This window comes from Etheostoma spectabile, chromosome 11 (assembly GCF_008692095.1).
Source record: "Etheostoma spectabile isolate EspeVRDwgs_2016 chromosome 11, UIUC_Espe_1.0, whole genome shotgun sequence".
In the NCBI taxonomy this organism is placed as follows: domain Eukaryota; kingdom Metazoa; phylum Chordata; class Actinopteri; order Perciformes; family Percidae; genus Etheostoma; species Etheostoma spectabile.
Window position 1 is genome coordinate 11,346,300 of NC_045743.1, and position 18,249 is coordinate 11,364,548.

An 18,249-nucleotide genomic window follows, 5' to 3' on the forward strand; every position below is an offset into this window, starting at 1 on the left:
CGTGAAAATGTTCAAGGCTTTGTCGAGCCCTTCCTAGCTGCAGTGTACATATATTCAAAAGCCATTTTTGACATAATCATTGCTATTCAAACCACCATTGTGCGATTGAGTTTTAGATCATCTTGATATCTCAGCTGCTTTACATTTTGTATATCCTAAATAGTGAAGGGAGGACTACATCCATTAAATGTTTTAATACCAGAGACATCACGTTTAACTAAGTTGTAAAGTACCTCCAAGAATTTGTAGCAAAGCTTATAGGACATATTTTTCAATAACACCTTAAAGTCCAACTTTCTGTTGAAAAATGTTTTTTTTTTCCCCATTTAAACATTATTCATATTATGATGACACATGTAGTTTAAGGAAATCAACCAGTTGATGCATTTATTCACTACGTAAGTCCCAACTGTGGTTTGATAATGCATGCTTGATCAGACCAGATACAAAAACATGCTCATCTAATACATACACCAACATCGCAAGTGTAAAGGGGGATATAGGGGTGAGGGCCGCGAGGCTTTTTCTTTGACACAGATGAATTACAATAGTATGACCTTTAGAATGTGCTAATTTAAGTTTATTTCGTCTTTTAGACACAAAGAAAACAAAATGTCCCATACACGAAAAGTGATCAAGCATCCTGGCTCAGTAATCTGTAAACATTGTGTGAAACCAGCAGTGTCACCTATCGTCCTAGCTTTCAGTATCACCTTAGACTCATTTGTACATTATTTGTTATGAAAACGCACTGAAAATTGTTTTAAAAAAAGAAATATGTTTATTAGTGTATTAGCACAATGATTACATGAACATAAAAAAAAACAATCTCATTTAACAAGTTCATTATAAAAACATACATAAAGCCTCAATTTGGGATTGAGAGAATTGATTGTTTATTCTGAAAGGACAGGGTAAACTGACAGAAAGTAACCTCTGCACAACTTTTACATGTCCATTAGTACCAATCCTTTCTCCTCAGGTGGATACCATTAAGGAAACAAAAGTAGCACGGGTGTTGTGTATGTACATAGCATTAGTACAGCGCCAGAATTGGAGTATCAACATATCTGTAGTTAAAGGTTTCCACCATTTGGTCAGTAGTTTTCATAAATATTGACCTAAGGCATGCTTTGAACTCATGTCTATTAGTTAGTGCAGTAACTTAACATCAGAAAAAGGGGTGAGGCACATTGACAGTCGGAAAAGTGGGCCAAACTAATGTTTTGTCCCTCCCCTGTTGTACAAAACCAATGTTCATTTTAAGGCTATAAAGCTCGACAGTGAAGAAAAAAAAAGGCTCCACTGATCTGTAAGTGTGTTGCTTTTAACAACAGTTACGGATAGCCTTGGTAGATCAGGTAGTTTTTGGGGGTTTGATGTTTCAGTCTTCGAAAACTCCATAAATGAGTTCAAGAAAAAGAGGCTCTACTTTAACCAAAACGCTGTAAGGCCTTCATGACTATATCTTACTCATGGCTCGTTGATTTGGCACAAAACAAAAAAAAACAATATCAATAATCAAAACTACCCCAAGATTGTCAAACTCTCTCCTGCAGCTCCGTACTACACAGACTGTTACTTGATCATAAGCACTTTGGTTGGCTATCAATCAATAACAGCATAAAGACGGACTTCAGCATGAAGTGTATAAAAATGTATTTCAGCGACTTTGTAGTGACTTCCTAAAGCTTGGGTTATGTTCCCTAGCTTTACAATCTAATTTCTTGTTTCTGAATGATCTCCGCCCGACATTTTTAATAACTAGAGTTTCAAAAGATTACACTTCCTTTTTGAAGCTGAGAAGAAGTATTCTTATTCTGCATATAATTCCTAGCAACAATTCTCAGACCAATTCCTTAACAATGGCCCTTTTATTTCAATAAGCAGTTCTGCTACATTTGGGAGGCCTGAGAAGATGGTTTATAGATGCTTATGCAGAGAGACTTTAGCATGGACAACAGGCTCTTTATCCAAGTAAAAGTTAAATGCTTTAGTGCAGTGACAACTAAGGGTCATTAAAAGGGTCAAAATCAAACCAAATAAGCTTGATGCTGGATGAACTTGTTTTCAATCTGTCATCAGAAAGAGTACAATCTCTAAAAGTGAAACATCGGAAAGGCACAAAATACAGTTTGTTTCAACTTCTCTATGGCAGGAAACTCTAAATAGAGTCACATGAACCACTGACTGAAATAGGCAGCTTCTCATAACTAAATTATTAAGGGGGAAAATACACTGCACAGCCATTCCCAATGTGCAACTATTGTGCATAATTAGTGCAGGACTCTCCTCTTGGACATGCTGTCAGCTGTGCAACAAAGGAGGAAAATGTACAAAAAGTATGAAAGCTACATCAGCAGAAAGTCAAGATAATGGTACGGTTAAGACACTTGAATTTTAAAAAGAGGCATGATCCACCAAATGACTGACTTGGAAACTCTTTCTAAATAAATGTGTGTGCATGAGGGAGAAAGAGAGAAAGAAAAAGAAAGAGAATCATTAAACGTAGCAAACAAAGTGAAGGCAGTATTTGGGCTCCCGTGGTCCATCTCCGTAAGACTGCAGTATAACAATTGGCTGATGATCCCACTCTGAACAATCTGACTGATTATTGGTGCTGGTGCAAGAGAGTGATTGGCTGGAAAGTGGCTCACATTTTGTTGAAACACTCCTTGGCGTTGGACCACACCTGGATTCCCTGAGACAGTGACAAAGTGTTCGAGAGCGATTTTGAAAGAAAAACAGCAAAAACACGACAATTTTTTCAATCTCAAATCAGATGGGGAAGAATTAACATCACAAAACACCTGGCCATTTCTAAGTAAGCAAGTTTACCAGAACACACGTATTGTGGAAAAGAGCCCCGTACCTTCTTACACATGCTGATCTGCATAATGGCATAGCTGATTAGTGCTTCACGCAAATCTTTGTCCTTCTGCTCCTTAAAACGTTCAATGTCTTCCCAGGCTGTTTGCACAAACTCGCTGAAGAGACACAATCAGAAAGATCATATTGTGTTAAGTAGGGGTGGGGATGGTGGAGCAGAAGACACGGAAGAGAAAGAAGGACATACAATGTCGTAGTTTTTGTATTTAAAATTACTGAGTAATATTACTGATGTATTTTTATTCATACATAATTCCTGATTTTGATTTGGGGTACCCGGCCTATGATTCTGACTTCAAAGAAGGAACTCTATCCACCACTTCATGATTGGAAAAAGTAATAAGATATCTGCAAATTTTTTGACTATAAAACAGACAAATATACTGTATTTCCAGGCAGAGGACAACAGTGAGAAGACCGGACATTTAAGAAGGAATACATTTAAAACATTCTTTAATATTAGAAAGAAGGTGGAGGATTTAATAACTGGGGTTGAGCTTACTGGCACTCTGTGTTTTTCTCTTTGAGCGATTCCTCTCCCTCCTGGATACTCTGCTCCAGGGCTGCCAGCCTGCTCTCCCTTTGCTCCTGGCTCTCTTGGCCGAATAGTTTACTGGTCATCCCCTTCAGAGAAAAGATACGTACTGTCTACACACACACCCACACACACACACCCACACACACACACACACCCACAATTTATATTGCTTGTGTGGAATCATGCACATTTTGACAACTGTCTTGACACAGTCATTGTGTGTGTGTGTGTGTGTGTGTGTGTGTGTGTGTGTGTGTGTATGTGTGTATATATCACATTTGTATGTACCCAGAATGTGTGAGAAAGTGAGAGACACTAGGCAAGTATGCAAGTGTTAGTGCGTTACCCCAGTAGCCAGCTCTTCTTTCTGTTGTTTCTTATGGACGAGGTCCTGAGCTATCATCTCCAATTCATACTGGATCAACTCATGTTTCCTACACACTGACCTTAGTTCACAAACACAGACATTTAAAAAAACAGTTATTTAAAATTTAAACCCCAAAAATGTGTAGTCCTATGGCATTGTGGCATCCTGAACCTAATAACGTCAAACAGAAATTACACTTTCACTACCACTATTAATAAAGTAAGACACAGCTGATATTCATCTAATAAAAGGAGCCATAACCTCAGTGCCAGTTGACTACAGGTCTGCATTATATGCTCTGCTGAAAGATGGTTTAAATATGCTATAAAATATTTGCATTAGCGCCGCTGCATGTTGCTTTGTTTTGAATAGAAAGATATAAAACAAAGTCAACATGAGGCAGAAGCACAGCAAGTAAATGTTTTCCTTATTTAACAGGCAGCTCTAAAACTCAACTAAGAAGAGCTTTAACCAATGAACCAATTTAAGCAATGTTCAGTGTGGAAACGTGAGGCTTTATCTCTACAACCACTAACATTATTCTTGCCAGTATACTGACCAATGCCCTAGAGGGGCAATATCCTTTATTTCTCCGTCAAATTAGGGCTGCTTTAATTATAAATTAAAAATCTTAATCTGATTATTTTTATGATTAGTCAGTTAATTGTTTCATCTATAAAACATTAGAAAACAATGTAAAATGTCTACCATAACCATGACATGTTTAGTGTTTTTGCTTGAGAATGACTTAATGACAATTAATCCATTTTCAAAATAGTTGGCAATCCATTTTCTCTCCATTGACTAATTGATTATTTGACGTATCGTTGCAGCGCTACACAACTTAAGGATCACTGAGCCTGATTTTTTGAGACCGGCCTTAAATGTCAGAGTTAGCTTCATAACAGTCAACAACAGACCAGCAGGGTAAATATTCTGTGTGTATGTATGCTGCTTTCATGTCAATTCCATTTTAACACATATTGTCACATTTCTTCAAACCAAATGGTAATAAAGTGTGCTGACGTACAATCTAGTCTGATACTCTGTCAATACCAACAAGAGCATTTGCTAAATGAACAAATAAAAGATGGCTGCTTCTTGTTTGGCCTGGCATAGACATTTCTCTATCTCTTTTAAACATACACAAACACACACCTGACAGCATCAGTGTAGAAAAGGTATTCTTTCAGTTGGTCGGCATAGTGCTCTTCTTCCTCCAGGATGTCATCTATTGATGCAGCATACCTGTGTACACGTCACATTCATAAGTGAACACATAAATGTGTAAGAATGTGTTTAAGTTAGTAGTTTAATGACTGGTCTATTACTGCTTTAGTAAACACATTTAATAGTAAGCTACAGTTTGAGTGTTAGAGAGGGTACATTAGTTAAAGTGCATCTTTAGTCTACTTACGTGTCCATGTGGTGGCCAGCACTCTGTAGTCCATCTCCCATCTCTTTTTCAATAGCACTCCACTCACTGGAGACATAACAATACAGAATTCAAGAAATACGCAATATAAGCAACTGTGTAGATCGAAAGGTATCTTGATACACTGTATGCTCTGAATGCTTTTTAATTTTAATTTAGGGCTTGTTGATGCTCTATATTGTTTACATGTAGTGCCCTCTTTAAAGGCCATACCTATGATTTTGTGTGCAAATGCAGTTACAACAGGACAGGTGTTTCTCACCTAAAGACTCTGCCGTAGTTACCATGGACCTTGTAAACTCCATACAGCCTGTCTGCTACTTTCTAAAATAAAAGACAATCAAATCATTAATACGTTATGGATAGTAAAAAACAAAAAAGAATCCAGAATGATGCTGGTACACAAATAAATGTAGGCAGCACTCACAGGAGTTCACACACGCTGATTGTGTACTACTTGCCCTAGACAAAATGGCTTGAGTTGAAGTACTTGATGAAGAAGGTTAAAAATCTAGCAAGCTAAATACCCAGTTATTTTTCTCAGGAGTTGGCAGATAATGCCAGTGAAATATTAATGCCCATGGTGCACAGCACAGTATGGTATACAGAAAAACCACAGGCCAAACCTAAGCAGACATTTGAATATAGGGGTGTGTGTGTGTGTGTGTCTGTGTGTGTTTGCACATCCCAAAACTCACCACGCGCACCCGCAGTAACTGAGAGATGACAGTGTTCAGTTCATCACTGTAATGTTTCAGTGCTGTGAATCGCCTGGAGAACACAACAAATTAAACAGTGTTTAACTGACTCTCATTTTTTGTGTTTCAGTGTGTTTTGCTATAATGCGTTATGTTTACTATTTACCATCTAATGTTACCTCATTCACTTGTCTTTGAAGTCTACTCATCAAAAACTTTCAAACCATTTTTTTTTTTTACAATAATTCAGTAATTTGTTTAAATTTCCTTCTTTGTGTAAATCCTGGTAAAACTAATGATCGTCAAACTTTTTTCTGTCTGTTGTACACCTACTTGTCAGGGTTTTTGACTCTTAACATGGCACTCAGAGACTTTAGTCTGGAGTCAACCTGGAAGTGAAGAGAATTATACACAAGTTAACAGGGTTTTTATATGCACATGGCACACGGGAGAATTTACGAAAAGGAAAAAACAAGGGACTGAAACACCGACAGTGTTATTTTACAACTAAATTCTCAGTCAAGCAATTCAGCAAAAGAGGAACTTGATGGATATCTGTCAAACAGTTAAACAATGTACTATAAAACTAAAGTGTGTAGGAGACAAAGTACAACTAACTACAGTATGTACCTTGTCTTGGAAGCCTGTCTCCAAAACTGCCTCCCTCCATCCTTTCTCCTGAGGACAGATGATTGACAGATGACAGACACATGATGGACAAGATTAACAACCGCACAGTGGAAAAATTGTATTTTTAAGCAGAAAATTTCACTACAACAAAGCACCACAAGGTGCTGCGCTGGATTGATGGAAGGATTGGAAGGATTTTTAAACTGGGAAAAGTTCACCAGCTTACTTCCATACTAGTCTTGCTTTGCCAGACCTTCCTCCACAGCTCTGTGGAGGAGGCTAGTTCACAGAGCATTCCAGGATGGGAGACAAATGTGCTCTGGTTTATTGGCATTATTTTAAACCAATCACAATCGTCCTGGGCGGCGCTACACACCGGGAAAAGCCGCGGTGCCGCTGCAAAATAGCTTTGGGGGGCAACCTGTTTTGGTATTGTGTACATTCAAAAGTTGTTTTAGTCGTGCAACAGAAAACTCAGATTGGACAGATAGCCTAGCTAGCTGTCTAGATTTACCCTGCAGAGATCTGAGAAGCAGTTAACAATATAGTCCTCATAAATCAACCCGATTTTAGAATGTCAACATAAAGTAAGCAAAGTAAAATCGGGCGGAATTTCGGTCAGCAACGATGCAATCCCGGAAATGAAACGTCACGGACATAGACTACTTCCATGATCTTGTAGTTATTCTACCTTGTATGGGTGTATGCAATAGCTTTGTGGCAAAATTAAAAGGCGTTGTCATACAAGTCAATAAGTACAGCAGGAGGTGCCATTGCAACAGGTTTATCTCCTTCTGGCTGGAATTACGTCTTCTTCTTCGTCTGCATCCTCCTACCAGTGCAGCATCGTGCATTGTTTTGCCACAGTGCTACTGCCATGTTAGACTATGCGTGTGTGAGAGTGTGCAGTGCAAGTCTGCATTATGCATGGTAGAATTCAATGGGACATTATGTAGAACATAATAATGAAATGCTTGAGTACTAACCTCAGTCAGAAAGAGGAAGAAGATCTTGTCACTGGAAAGGACAGGATGCGATGCAACACGCAGCAGAAAGTTTTCCAGGCCAACTCTTCGTCGCTCAACAAAGTCTGGGTCGAGGTTGTCTGCTGCTAGCTTGTGCCAAACAAACTCTGCCTACAAGAGGCCCAATCCAGGGAGCAAAAAAGAAAAAGTGAATACTACCACAATTTACAAACAGGAAGAAACTGTCAGTAACCTATGAAAGCAAGACGAAATAAATGTCATTAACGAACTGCAGATGAAGCAGTTATATCACAAAAACTGATAAGCTTTTCCCAGCACATTACTTACATTTCGGGGGCTTTCACACCTGCCTCATTAAAAGGTGCTCTAAGTGATATTACGCGTTTTTTAGGCTACAACATTTTTTGACACAAACAGCCAACATCTCCTCACTATCAGCGAGCTGTCTGTCCCCTGAACACACTGTAAAAAAAGATTGGTCTCTGTAGATAGCCCAGGCTCCATAAACGCCAATAAAAACAGAAACATAACAAACAGTGTTCCAGCCAATTACCGACAAGAAGGAGTTGGTTGAGTCATGAACGTACATTGTGGAGGTAGCCAACATGCTAACGCTGTCGGTTATAAGCTGAAACACTGTTTGTTATGGTTTGTGGTGCAGGGGCCTGTTGCACGAAAGTAGAATAAAGATATCCAGGATAAGTGAAAAAGCGCAGCTTGACTTAGTGTGATCTGCTCATCGCGGCTTAATCGGTTGCACGTTTGCCGAGCCAGGATAAACAGGTGGAGCTATGTCAAGCCAGGGGTAGATAGCCAGGATAAGTGCACGTTCACGGCTTTCTCAAATAGACCACGTTATCGATCACAGATTTACTGATACAGAGATGAGAAGACGCATGCGCCAAATGTTTCACCCAATGAGCAGCATCTTCTAATGGAAAATAACGAGGAGGGGAAGAATATGGAAAAAGGGAAATACGGCTCTTATCAAACGGAGAAAAAAAGCCCAACATAGTGGACCCCACTGAATGTGTGGGTGTGTAAAAATATCTACTTTGCCTCAAAAGTGAGCAGAGGGAACTAATGTTCCTCGGGAAATGGACCCTACGGACTTTAGGCTTAATTTCAAACCCTTATTAACAACGTGAGAACATGTTTTACAACCATGCACAAATCTCTATAAGCTATATCTAATTCTTTGTACAATTAATGTTCATACAGAACAATCAGAAAGGGACAACAACTAGAAAAAAAAGTAAATGACTTCAATACACGCTGTGAACATATATGTAAAACAATATTCATGTTTTTTTATTCTTCTGACAAGTGACCGCACCAAAATAAAAAGATTAAGAAGCATTGTGGTGTTCCCAGTGAGATGAATGTAAACTACACAACATACGTGCTGTATATAGGCCACGTTATTAGTCCGGTGATGTGAGACTTATTGAGAAGGTTATGAAACCAATGTAAGCTATAACAAAAAACAATAGGCCCACTTATTAAGGAGTAACACAAACTACCCTTCATTAGAGAAGGACAAGCAACAAGAAAATGAAATCATGAATGTATTGGTCTCTGACCAGTCTGCCATTATTATCATCTGAGAATATCACTACATTAATATCGTCACACTTAATCTCCGGAGCGTCCTGTAGAAACCTGAAGCTGAGACCACGGACACTGCGCTGCTCATCTCTACTTTTACAGAGAGAGTGGACACTGACGCGACTCGCAGGTCTGCTGGCAGGCAATAGCAGGCACCGGGCAGCGGGCAGCGGGCAGCGGGCAGCAGGCACCGGGCAGCAGCCACCGGGCAGCAGCCACCGGGCAGCGGCAGCCACCGGGCAGCGGCGGCCACCGGCCACCGGGCAGCGGCCGCATGCCAGGCAGCCTCGACACAGTACCGTCCCACCGGGAAAAGTCCCACTCCGCATCAGGGTGCCAGTGCAACCATTTCTAACATCTAAACAGCTGTATTAGGGTTTAAATCAAACTCGCGAAAACAAAAGTGACAAGTAGGCTAATGCATGTTAATAAAAATAAAGCGGAACACATGCAGAAGACAACGCAATAACTGTTAAACACGTTTATTTCGGATCAGAGCAGCAGCTGATTTGACACATGAGACTCCAGGATTAATCTTAGCCCGGCTGTTAGCCTGCTCTGGACCAGGCTAGTCGCAAAGAATAAATCTCCATGGTAACTTGGCTGGGCTTAATTCAATCTGGTTTCGTGCAACCGAGTCAAAGCTAAATTCATCCAGGATGACTTGAATATCCCGGCTTAATCCCTTATCCTGGTTTCGTGCAACAGGCCCCAGGTTGGCGCAGCTTGTTTTTGTTGGCGTTTGTGGCGCCTGGGCTGTCGACAGAGACCATGTTTTTTACAGTGTGTTCAGGGGACAGGCAGCTAGCGGAGTTAGGAGATGTTCTCTGTATGTGGCAAAACATTTTGTAGCCTAAAACATGCATGACATCACTTAGAGCACCTTTAAGTTTTGTTCAATCACACTAAAGTACCATTTCCCCCTTGGTGCGGTTTGTTTGGGCATGTGTGAATGAAGCTATCACACTCGGATGTGCGCCAAAAATGGACCAAACAGGTGTATCGAGACCTCGTTGAAGAGGTGGTCTCAGTAAGGTTTCAAATAAACTCTGGGGTGGTTCGTTTGTGATGAGAACGTGACCTGACCTCGAACCACCCATACTACTGTGTTCTCCGCAAGTCTGAGCTAAATGGTTCCTGTAGTCAGGTGCGCTTGGTAATCTGAGATGCGGCAAAGCAGGCAAACTGTGGAAACTTGCAATGTTTCTCTCTTGCCGTCACTCCCATTTCCGTGGTCAAACCAGCCGCCACTAAAGTTGGAGACTTTAAGTCATGAGTAGAGCAGACGTCGCAAAACAATGTCTGAAAAATTATTTAGATGAAATGAGCTAATTTGTCAATGGAGATGCAAGAAATATGCACTAGTCCAGAACACAGGAACGTCTTCCTTTATTTACTTTCTTGCTCCCGCCCCTGTGTAAAAACCAAACCAAACCAAGGGGAAAACGTTCCAAGTTTACAAACCCATCAAATCATTTGGACCAAAGCAAATTAACTAATTAATTAATTAATAGGTGTAATAAACAGCCTTAATTTATCTTTGTATTTATTAATTTTAAGTCTCCTTCCATCTACAGTGTGTGTCACTCACCCTTTTCTCAGGTAGTGGAGGGATGATGATGTAGGGATAGGTGACAAGGAGGTATGTTCTGAGCAACTCAAACTCACTGTAGCGTCTCCACAAAGTGTCAGGTGCGGCAGGCGTACCCCCCTCTGGAACAGTATCAGCTGGCCTGCACACAGACGAATGAGAGAGAAAACAGTATTGTTATCAAGTGTCATGATAGAAGTGGTAAGGCATTTAAGCTACTGATCTTGTTCAAAGCAACTTAAGACACAGAATAAGCAACATATGTATCTCATCTAACTTTGGATTAATTACATAAAAAAATAACACTGTGCAAGATAAAGCAAATATGTCCTATGTGCTTTTAATATTGATAAAGTGTAGAAGTAAGTGGTCCCACTCCACTCTTCTTGTCGCTGCTATTTATTTCTGCACCACCATATTACGTTGTTTGCATATGCTGTCACAATCATTGTAGTCTTGCATTGCCAGACCTATCTCCACAGCGCTTTTACTTTTACAATTGTTTTATGCGGAGCAAAATCCCAGATGCAGCAAAAATAGACAGCAGGGATAGCGGAAGGGGAGGAGAAATCCCAGCATTTTACATCCAGTAAGACAATTAACAATCAGGGTAAAGAAACTGAAAAGTTGCATTTGTATTGCACCAAATGAAAGTAAGTTTTTCAAAAACAGCAAAAGGCAGCAGAAAACTAGACACTCCAGGTTATGACCTACCGTATTTCTATGAGGTAGACTGTATATGTTTCCTGCATGTTAACCGTATTCTTTCCTGTTCTTTTCTCTGCCTCCGCCACATTTATCTCCATTTTTCTCAACAGATCTGTCCCTCTTTCCACCATCTACAAGAAAACATATTGTGTGAGCATGAGAAAAGACAAAGAAAGGGACAAGAGGAGGAGAAAAGCATAAAAGGTATGTGGTTAATATATGATGGAGTATCAGAAAAAAACAACAACATGTAAACAGACAGGTGTGTGTTCTTATGGTCCTAGAGCAAATAAAAGACAATTTTCCACTCTGGTGGACAATAAAGTTGGATTCTATTCAGTTCTAAACAGACTAACAAGCATGACACCAGATGAGCACAGAGAAGATGTGTTGCTGTTGAAGGTACTGTAACACTGTGATTCTTTACACAGGGTTATGACAGGCGTGTGCCCCGGTCACAGGACAAGACAAGCCACTACTTCCACCAAAGGCGTAGAAATCGTTGCTCACGTATCCCGGAAATTGTCCTTTCTCACTAGAAATCACGGTAATTAGGACCGGTGTTTCGGTTTAACTGGTTTTTAAGTTAACTGGTGATAGAGGCAGATGTGGTGTAGGTGTGCCATGAGAAACTCCGCAGAAATGATTACGTAGGTAGCTGCAGTGATGCCTGTTTGAAATACTGCAAACGTCAATAAATCGTCAAAATGTTCATGCTGTCATTATTTGTGTCATAATTGTGTTTAAAGTGTTGGTAATGACGTTTATTTAAACCTTCTGAAGTGTTTGCTGACTCTGCAGATGGAACACAAATAAAGACCGCTGAAATAAGCAGAACAGCGCTCAGTGCGCTCCGATTAACTTGTGTCACAACAAGTACTAGCATCGGTCATAGGCTCATATCGATTCATTTACACTTACAAATACCTAATATTTAACATGGGCAACACAACAGCTGTGTTGTAGAAAATAAACCAAAGTTTCCACACGTCAACATGGTGCACAAATTCAAACTCAATATGCAATGTAAGATCTAGGTCGTGTTAAAGGAAATACATTGACTCAATGCTAAACGTCATTACCATACTTTAAACACAATTATGACACAAATAATGACAGCATGAACATTTTGTCGATTTATTGACGTTTGCAGTATTTCAAACAGGCATCACTGCAGCTACCTACGTTGTGGTCTTCGTTCTTGCAACGGCATCACAAGTTAATTTAATAACAGTAGGCCTACTACAACATGGATTACGTGTTGATATCTGTTACATTTCAATACAGCCTGTAAGTAAAACATAAGCTACATATGAGGTTTACACCCAGCTGAATGCAGATGTGGCAACATGTGCATCCGCTCAGATTACGTTGTGATACATAGGCATTTATAGGCTAGATGTAATTATATTTATGTAGGCTACGATGGGTTATGTTAAGTTGCAACCTTACAATCACGTTCCTTAATGTGCAGAATGCCTACTCATTCATCCAGATACAAATGATACCTCTCGCTTATTGAAACGCATATTGCATATAGCACAGTGGGTCGGAGAGAAACGTATTTTTTATTGCTCTGGGTGTCTGGCACATATTGTAGAATTGACTTGAAGTGCCGGAGTTCGAGCAAGTGTTGGTTGTAGAAAGTCAATCTTATGAATGTCTGAATAGTTGCAACATTATAGTTAGGAAACAATGCAATTTCAGATATGTACAATCCAATTGTTAATAGTTATTTTAAGTTTAGATATCCATAATTACAAAAACATTCCAGATAGTGTAATTTAAAATATCCAAAACTTCACTATGCCTTAAATATTACATACATCATGCTATGAATGATATCTGAAGTTGAGTTGAGTCAGTAGGCCTATATGAAAAAATCCCATTTCGAAACATAGAAGTGATAGGGTCAAATAAATAACAGATAACATGAAACGTCCCCCGCTAACATACATCGACACATTTATCATTCCAACAGTATGCCTATATAATACACCAGTTTGCTTACATTTCAGAAACAGTGCTTTAACGGTGAAGTGTTATAGTCACAAGTCGATCGGGGTGTACCGTGACGTGCAGTAAGAGACACAGTCGCCAGACAACGGATGATAGTTCGTAACGACAACGGCAAGTGTTTGCATAAATGTCTGTCGGGGCAGGAATTAATGCTCAGCAACTCGTTTTTATCGTAAAGTTTCACAAGACACTGACAAATAAATGTGAATAGAAGGAAAGCGATAATAATGTTTATTTCCTGGTTAGTCGGGAATGGGTCCTGAGAGACCACGCCTACACCACATCTGCCTCTATCACCAGTTAACTCAAAAACCAGTTAAACCGAAACACCGGACCGACGTGCAGGACACAAGAGGACTCTGGCTAATTTAGACTAAACTTTAAGCTTAGCATTCTTACGTGCTAGCTAGCGAGCTAACGTCAGGAGTAAAGTTTACCAAAGACGAACCACTGTTAGCAATTTTGCAACTTTAGCTTAACGTTACTTTGTAACATTTAGCTTACCTTGCGGAACTAGTAGCTACATTTAGTTTTGAAGCCAGTTAACATTCTAAACACCGCAACAGTCTTTTGAAAAGATGAGTGGAAAAGTCTCCGTTGCTTATGTCACTGTTAAGTCCACCTAACATTAGCTTACATTACGTTAGGCCTGTATGTGGAAGTTTTCACTGGTGAAGACAGGCTTTTTAACTTCTTAACTTTTTAACATGTTTGTCATAGAGAATTAAAAAAAAGTACGACCGTGTTTATAAGGTTGTTCTCGGATTCCGTTGAAGTGATGTCGGTGTTAACGATCACAGCTACTTCTTCGTTACTTCCAGAGTCTGCCATCATCATCTGGCCGAGGAGCTGCTGTTGTCAGCTGAGCTGGCAGAGTTCCCGTTGTTGTGCGCATGCGCGTTTCAGTCTGAGGCCACTGATCGGCGATAATGTTTGACACTAACTAAATGAATGGTATTGAATTACTAATGTCCATCATATCACAAATGGCCGAACACTTTTTAAAATCAATAATAAAACAATAGATTAATAAAAGAATAATGCATACACGTTACAAGAGTTAAACCATATAATATCAGAATCATCTCTGGCTATGGTTTAATTATCATTTAAAATAATATGATATAATGTAAAATGCAACAATGCAGTACAATTTATACTGACATTGCGGCAATATTACAAGTGATCATTTACAGTTTTAAAGCTCCAATTCAGCACAACAAAAGTGTAATTCGCTTGGTATAAGACAACACTCTCTCTGACATCTCTCCATTAGTGCATGTACAGATCCTGAGCATGTGTGTGTGTGTGTACTTGAGGACTGTGTGTTATAACTAACAAAGTGTGGACACAGAGTGTAAATTGTAATTTCCCCGTTGGGGATCAATAAACAGAATAAACAGATTAAAACATGATTATAGTTCAAACTGGTGCACCTTTTAATCAGATCAGATGGTTTCTGATGAATTGGTGAACCCAATACCCTCCTCCGGCTTCGTTTTTAATCTTCCTTTGACGTTTTCCTTTTTCAAGACTGACATCTACTGGTATAATTTTGGCTTGGGATTTGTTTATTTTCATTTGCCACCAGAGCCCATATACGTTTGTTCATTTTGTGTGATTTCTTGTTTTGGGCATATTTGGGAAATTGCCCACTGCTGAAATATCACTAAGTAGTTACATTAGGTATGCTACTTTTTTTGACAGCTACTCATCCTACAGTGATCCTAGATCAATGCTTAAACATGCTGTACAATACCCTTTAATATCAAGATTATGAGGGTTTTAAAAGTATTGGATATTACAACATTAATTAAAGAAGTAATTAAAAACATGTATTATTGCGTTCATGGTGTGTGAAAACAAAATTCTGAAAAGGTGCCATTTGGTCCCTCTCTAATTGGTTGTAGATGGTTGTGGGCCCAGATGTGAATGAGAGGGATGCGGTATGTCTCAGGCTAGTAAACAGCACAGAAACACGGCCTTTAAGTTCCTGTGGTCACGCTGTTGTGCAGCGTTTAATGGTTAAAGAGAAGGGTGGAGCAGCATTTAGTAAGGAAGCATTTTATATAGATGCCACTGGGCATGGAGTTGGGTGTTGGGTTGTTGTGGGATGTGGGGTGGATGCAAAAGAGATTCGAAGTGGGAGAAGCAAAGAGATGCATACAAGATGAAAAAAGGATGGATGTGAGATTATACATCATAATAATTTATTGTAAAATCATCAATGAGACAAATGCAGCAGGTACGGGCAGATGGATGGAGTGATGGTGGGATGCGGTTTAGGCTGCAGCATGTCAGGAAACCCAAAGCTCTGCGCTGTGACCAGCCATAGTCACAGCAACAGCATAGTTACCATTCTTTCCTGCCACTGACCTCAAACCAGCCAACGCCACTTCCTGTCCACACACACGGGCACCAGACACACACTATAATCGGCCATTTGACAACTTTTTGGAACCCTCTGACCAAGAACATTAAGCTGCAATACGCTATGTGTGTGTGTGTGTGTGTGTGTGTGTGTGTGTGTGTGTTGTGTGTGTGTGTGTGTGTGTGTGTGTGTGTGAGTGCGCGCGCGTGTATGTCTTCCTGTCTTGTCTATCTTTGGAAGTTCTGACCTAAAGATGATGAGTGACTATAATTTAGATGGTATGTGTGTATTATACACTGAGTCATGATATTCATGTCCAACTGTCTGGAGACAAACAAGAATAATAACTGCTGTTAACTGAGAACTAATACAGATCAACTAACACAATTTAAAATAGCAAATTAATTGTTATGACAAATTAGTTCTTAAACAGGTATGTTCTCTAGAAAAATCTTTCAACTCACTGGTTTATTTGATTGTCATATGTTGTTCAAATTAATCACTTCTTTACTTTGTATGTTCAACAGTTAGAGATTAATATTAATCAGCCTTTTGAAGTTTGACTGCTGAACAGCAGAGGGCAGCAAAATCCAATAATGTTGTTGCACAACCACCTGTTCGGACGAGTTGGGCAATATACACATATGTATATATATATATACATATGAGTAATATATGTATGATATATGTATATAGGTCTCTTTTACAGCAAACATTTTGATTTTTTAACAGGGAACACTCAGGTGTTACTAATAACATTTACAATGAATATTTTCTATTCAAGTGTCCCAGTGAGCCATGTCAATGTGACAGTACGCCAGCATTTACAGTAACCCTGAAACTGAAGCAGCTAAATGGAATTCAGCCAGCATTAACTGTATTGTTTATACCTGTGTCTTCCTAATGTCTAGTCAAAATGTACTGAATACTATAAAAAGGCCCACTACTATATTTTTTAAATAATATGTGGCCTATTATTATTATTATTATTATTATTATTATTATTATTATTATTATTAGTAGTAGTAGTAGTAGTAGTAGTTAGTAGTAGTAGTAGTAGTATTATATGCTTGACACAATTTAACAATAGGAGTGATTGTAATATTGGACAGTCAGTCAAACTTGCACTATTAAGAGTCATGTTTAACGTGAGCAATAATGCATACAAGTAACATTTCTGTGTTTAAATTCAAATATAATATATACATATTTTCCCCGTATGCATCCCATTGCTGGGTTTACTGTTCATATGCTATTCAAAATGGTGGACATTGCAGTATTAGTGAGCATTACTGAGTAAAACTACCATTATACAAGTCTACTGTATTAAGTACTACACTTATATTTATTTTCTTCAAGTCAATTTTTGTTTGATCATGAAGATTACTGTTGATTGGCACCATTCTGTCTCTGAATGTCTCAGGGGTCACTGTCAAAACAAGACAACCTCATTCATGGCTTCTCTTCCTACTGTCATGTAGAGTTATGTGTGTGGTTTTGTTTTCAGTTGTTTTAGAATGTTTTGTATCATATTAAATAAAATCATAGTTGCTTTATATTCATTCAAACGTGTTTTCTTTATCAGATATCTGACTTGTAGCAAGTTTTAGAAGTTACAATGTCCATGAGTGTTTTAAGTGTGCATGACAAGGCTGGTCACGAAGGTTATAAAGAGGAAATCCTTGCGGTCAGTAGAAATGAACGCCTTTTGCGTCATGTCATAGTCTGCATCCTTCATATCTTCTCCTTCATCCATCTAAAAAAGAAAAAAAAGGAGGTGGCAGTTGCTCAGTCCATAGGGGGTTGGGTTGGGAACTGGAGGGTCGTAGGTTCAAGTCCCGTACAAAGTGTGGAACGGTAGCTAGAGAGATGGTACTTCACCTGCCGGGCACTGCCAGGTGCCCTTGAGGAAGGCACTGTAACCCCCCCCCCAACCGCTCAGGATGCTGGTCCAGCTGGCACCCCACTCACCAAGACATCTCTCCATATGTGCATAAATAGGTCCTGAGCATGTGTGTATTTCAGGCCTGTGTATAGTGATTACTAACAAACAGAGTGTAAATTGTAATTTCCCCACTGGGGATGAATATATAAAACTATAAATTATCTATTCTTTTCTCTGACCATGGTGGAAAGCTAATGCAGTGTGTCCATTGGGCCCTTTTTTGTGAGTGTGCCTGTATAATCTTATGCACTTGTATGAAATACCATAATGAAGTGAAGCCTCGTTAGTACTGTACTATGTTGCTTATTTGCTTGCTGTAGACCTTCTGTACATGGGATTACCTACATGGGATTATTTACAATTAAAGCAAAATTGACACAATGCTCATTGTTATCCATTTCAAACTGATACTTAAGGGGGGAGAAGATTTACTTGTGTTTAAATGCTATTACAAAATAATACAA

General features: G+C 39.2%; 1 protein-coding gene across 1 annotated transcript; it reads right to left on the minus strand.

The window, feature by feature from the left end:
* Positions 1-553: 553 nt before the first annotated feature.
* LOC116697699 (sorting nexin-4) lies at positions 554-14,394 on the minus strand. Its single transcript, XM_032529086.1, has 14 exons — positions 14,211-14,394; positions 11,457-11,581; positions 10,743-10,884; positions 7,544-7,693; positions 6,558-6,605; positions 6,261-6,316; positions 5,928-6,000; positions 5,492-5,553; positions 5,212-5,277; positions 4,953-5,042; positions 3,774-3,873; positions 3,392-3,537; positions 2,873-2,987; positions 554-2,701 (listed from the first exon to the last, which is right to left on the minus strand). The coding sequence occupies exons 1-14, from the start codon at positions 14,304-14,306 to the stop codon at positions 2,654-2,656; spliced, it is 1,317 nt and encodes a 438-aa protein (XP_032384977.1). The 5' UTR covers positions 14,307-14,394; the 3' UTR covers positions 554-2,653.
* Between the last annotated feature and the right edge of the window lie 3,855 nt (positions 14,395-18,249).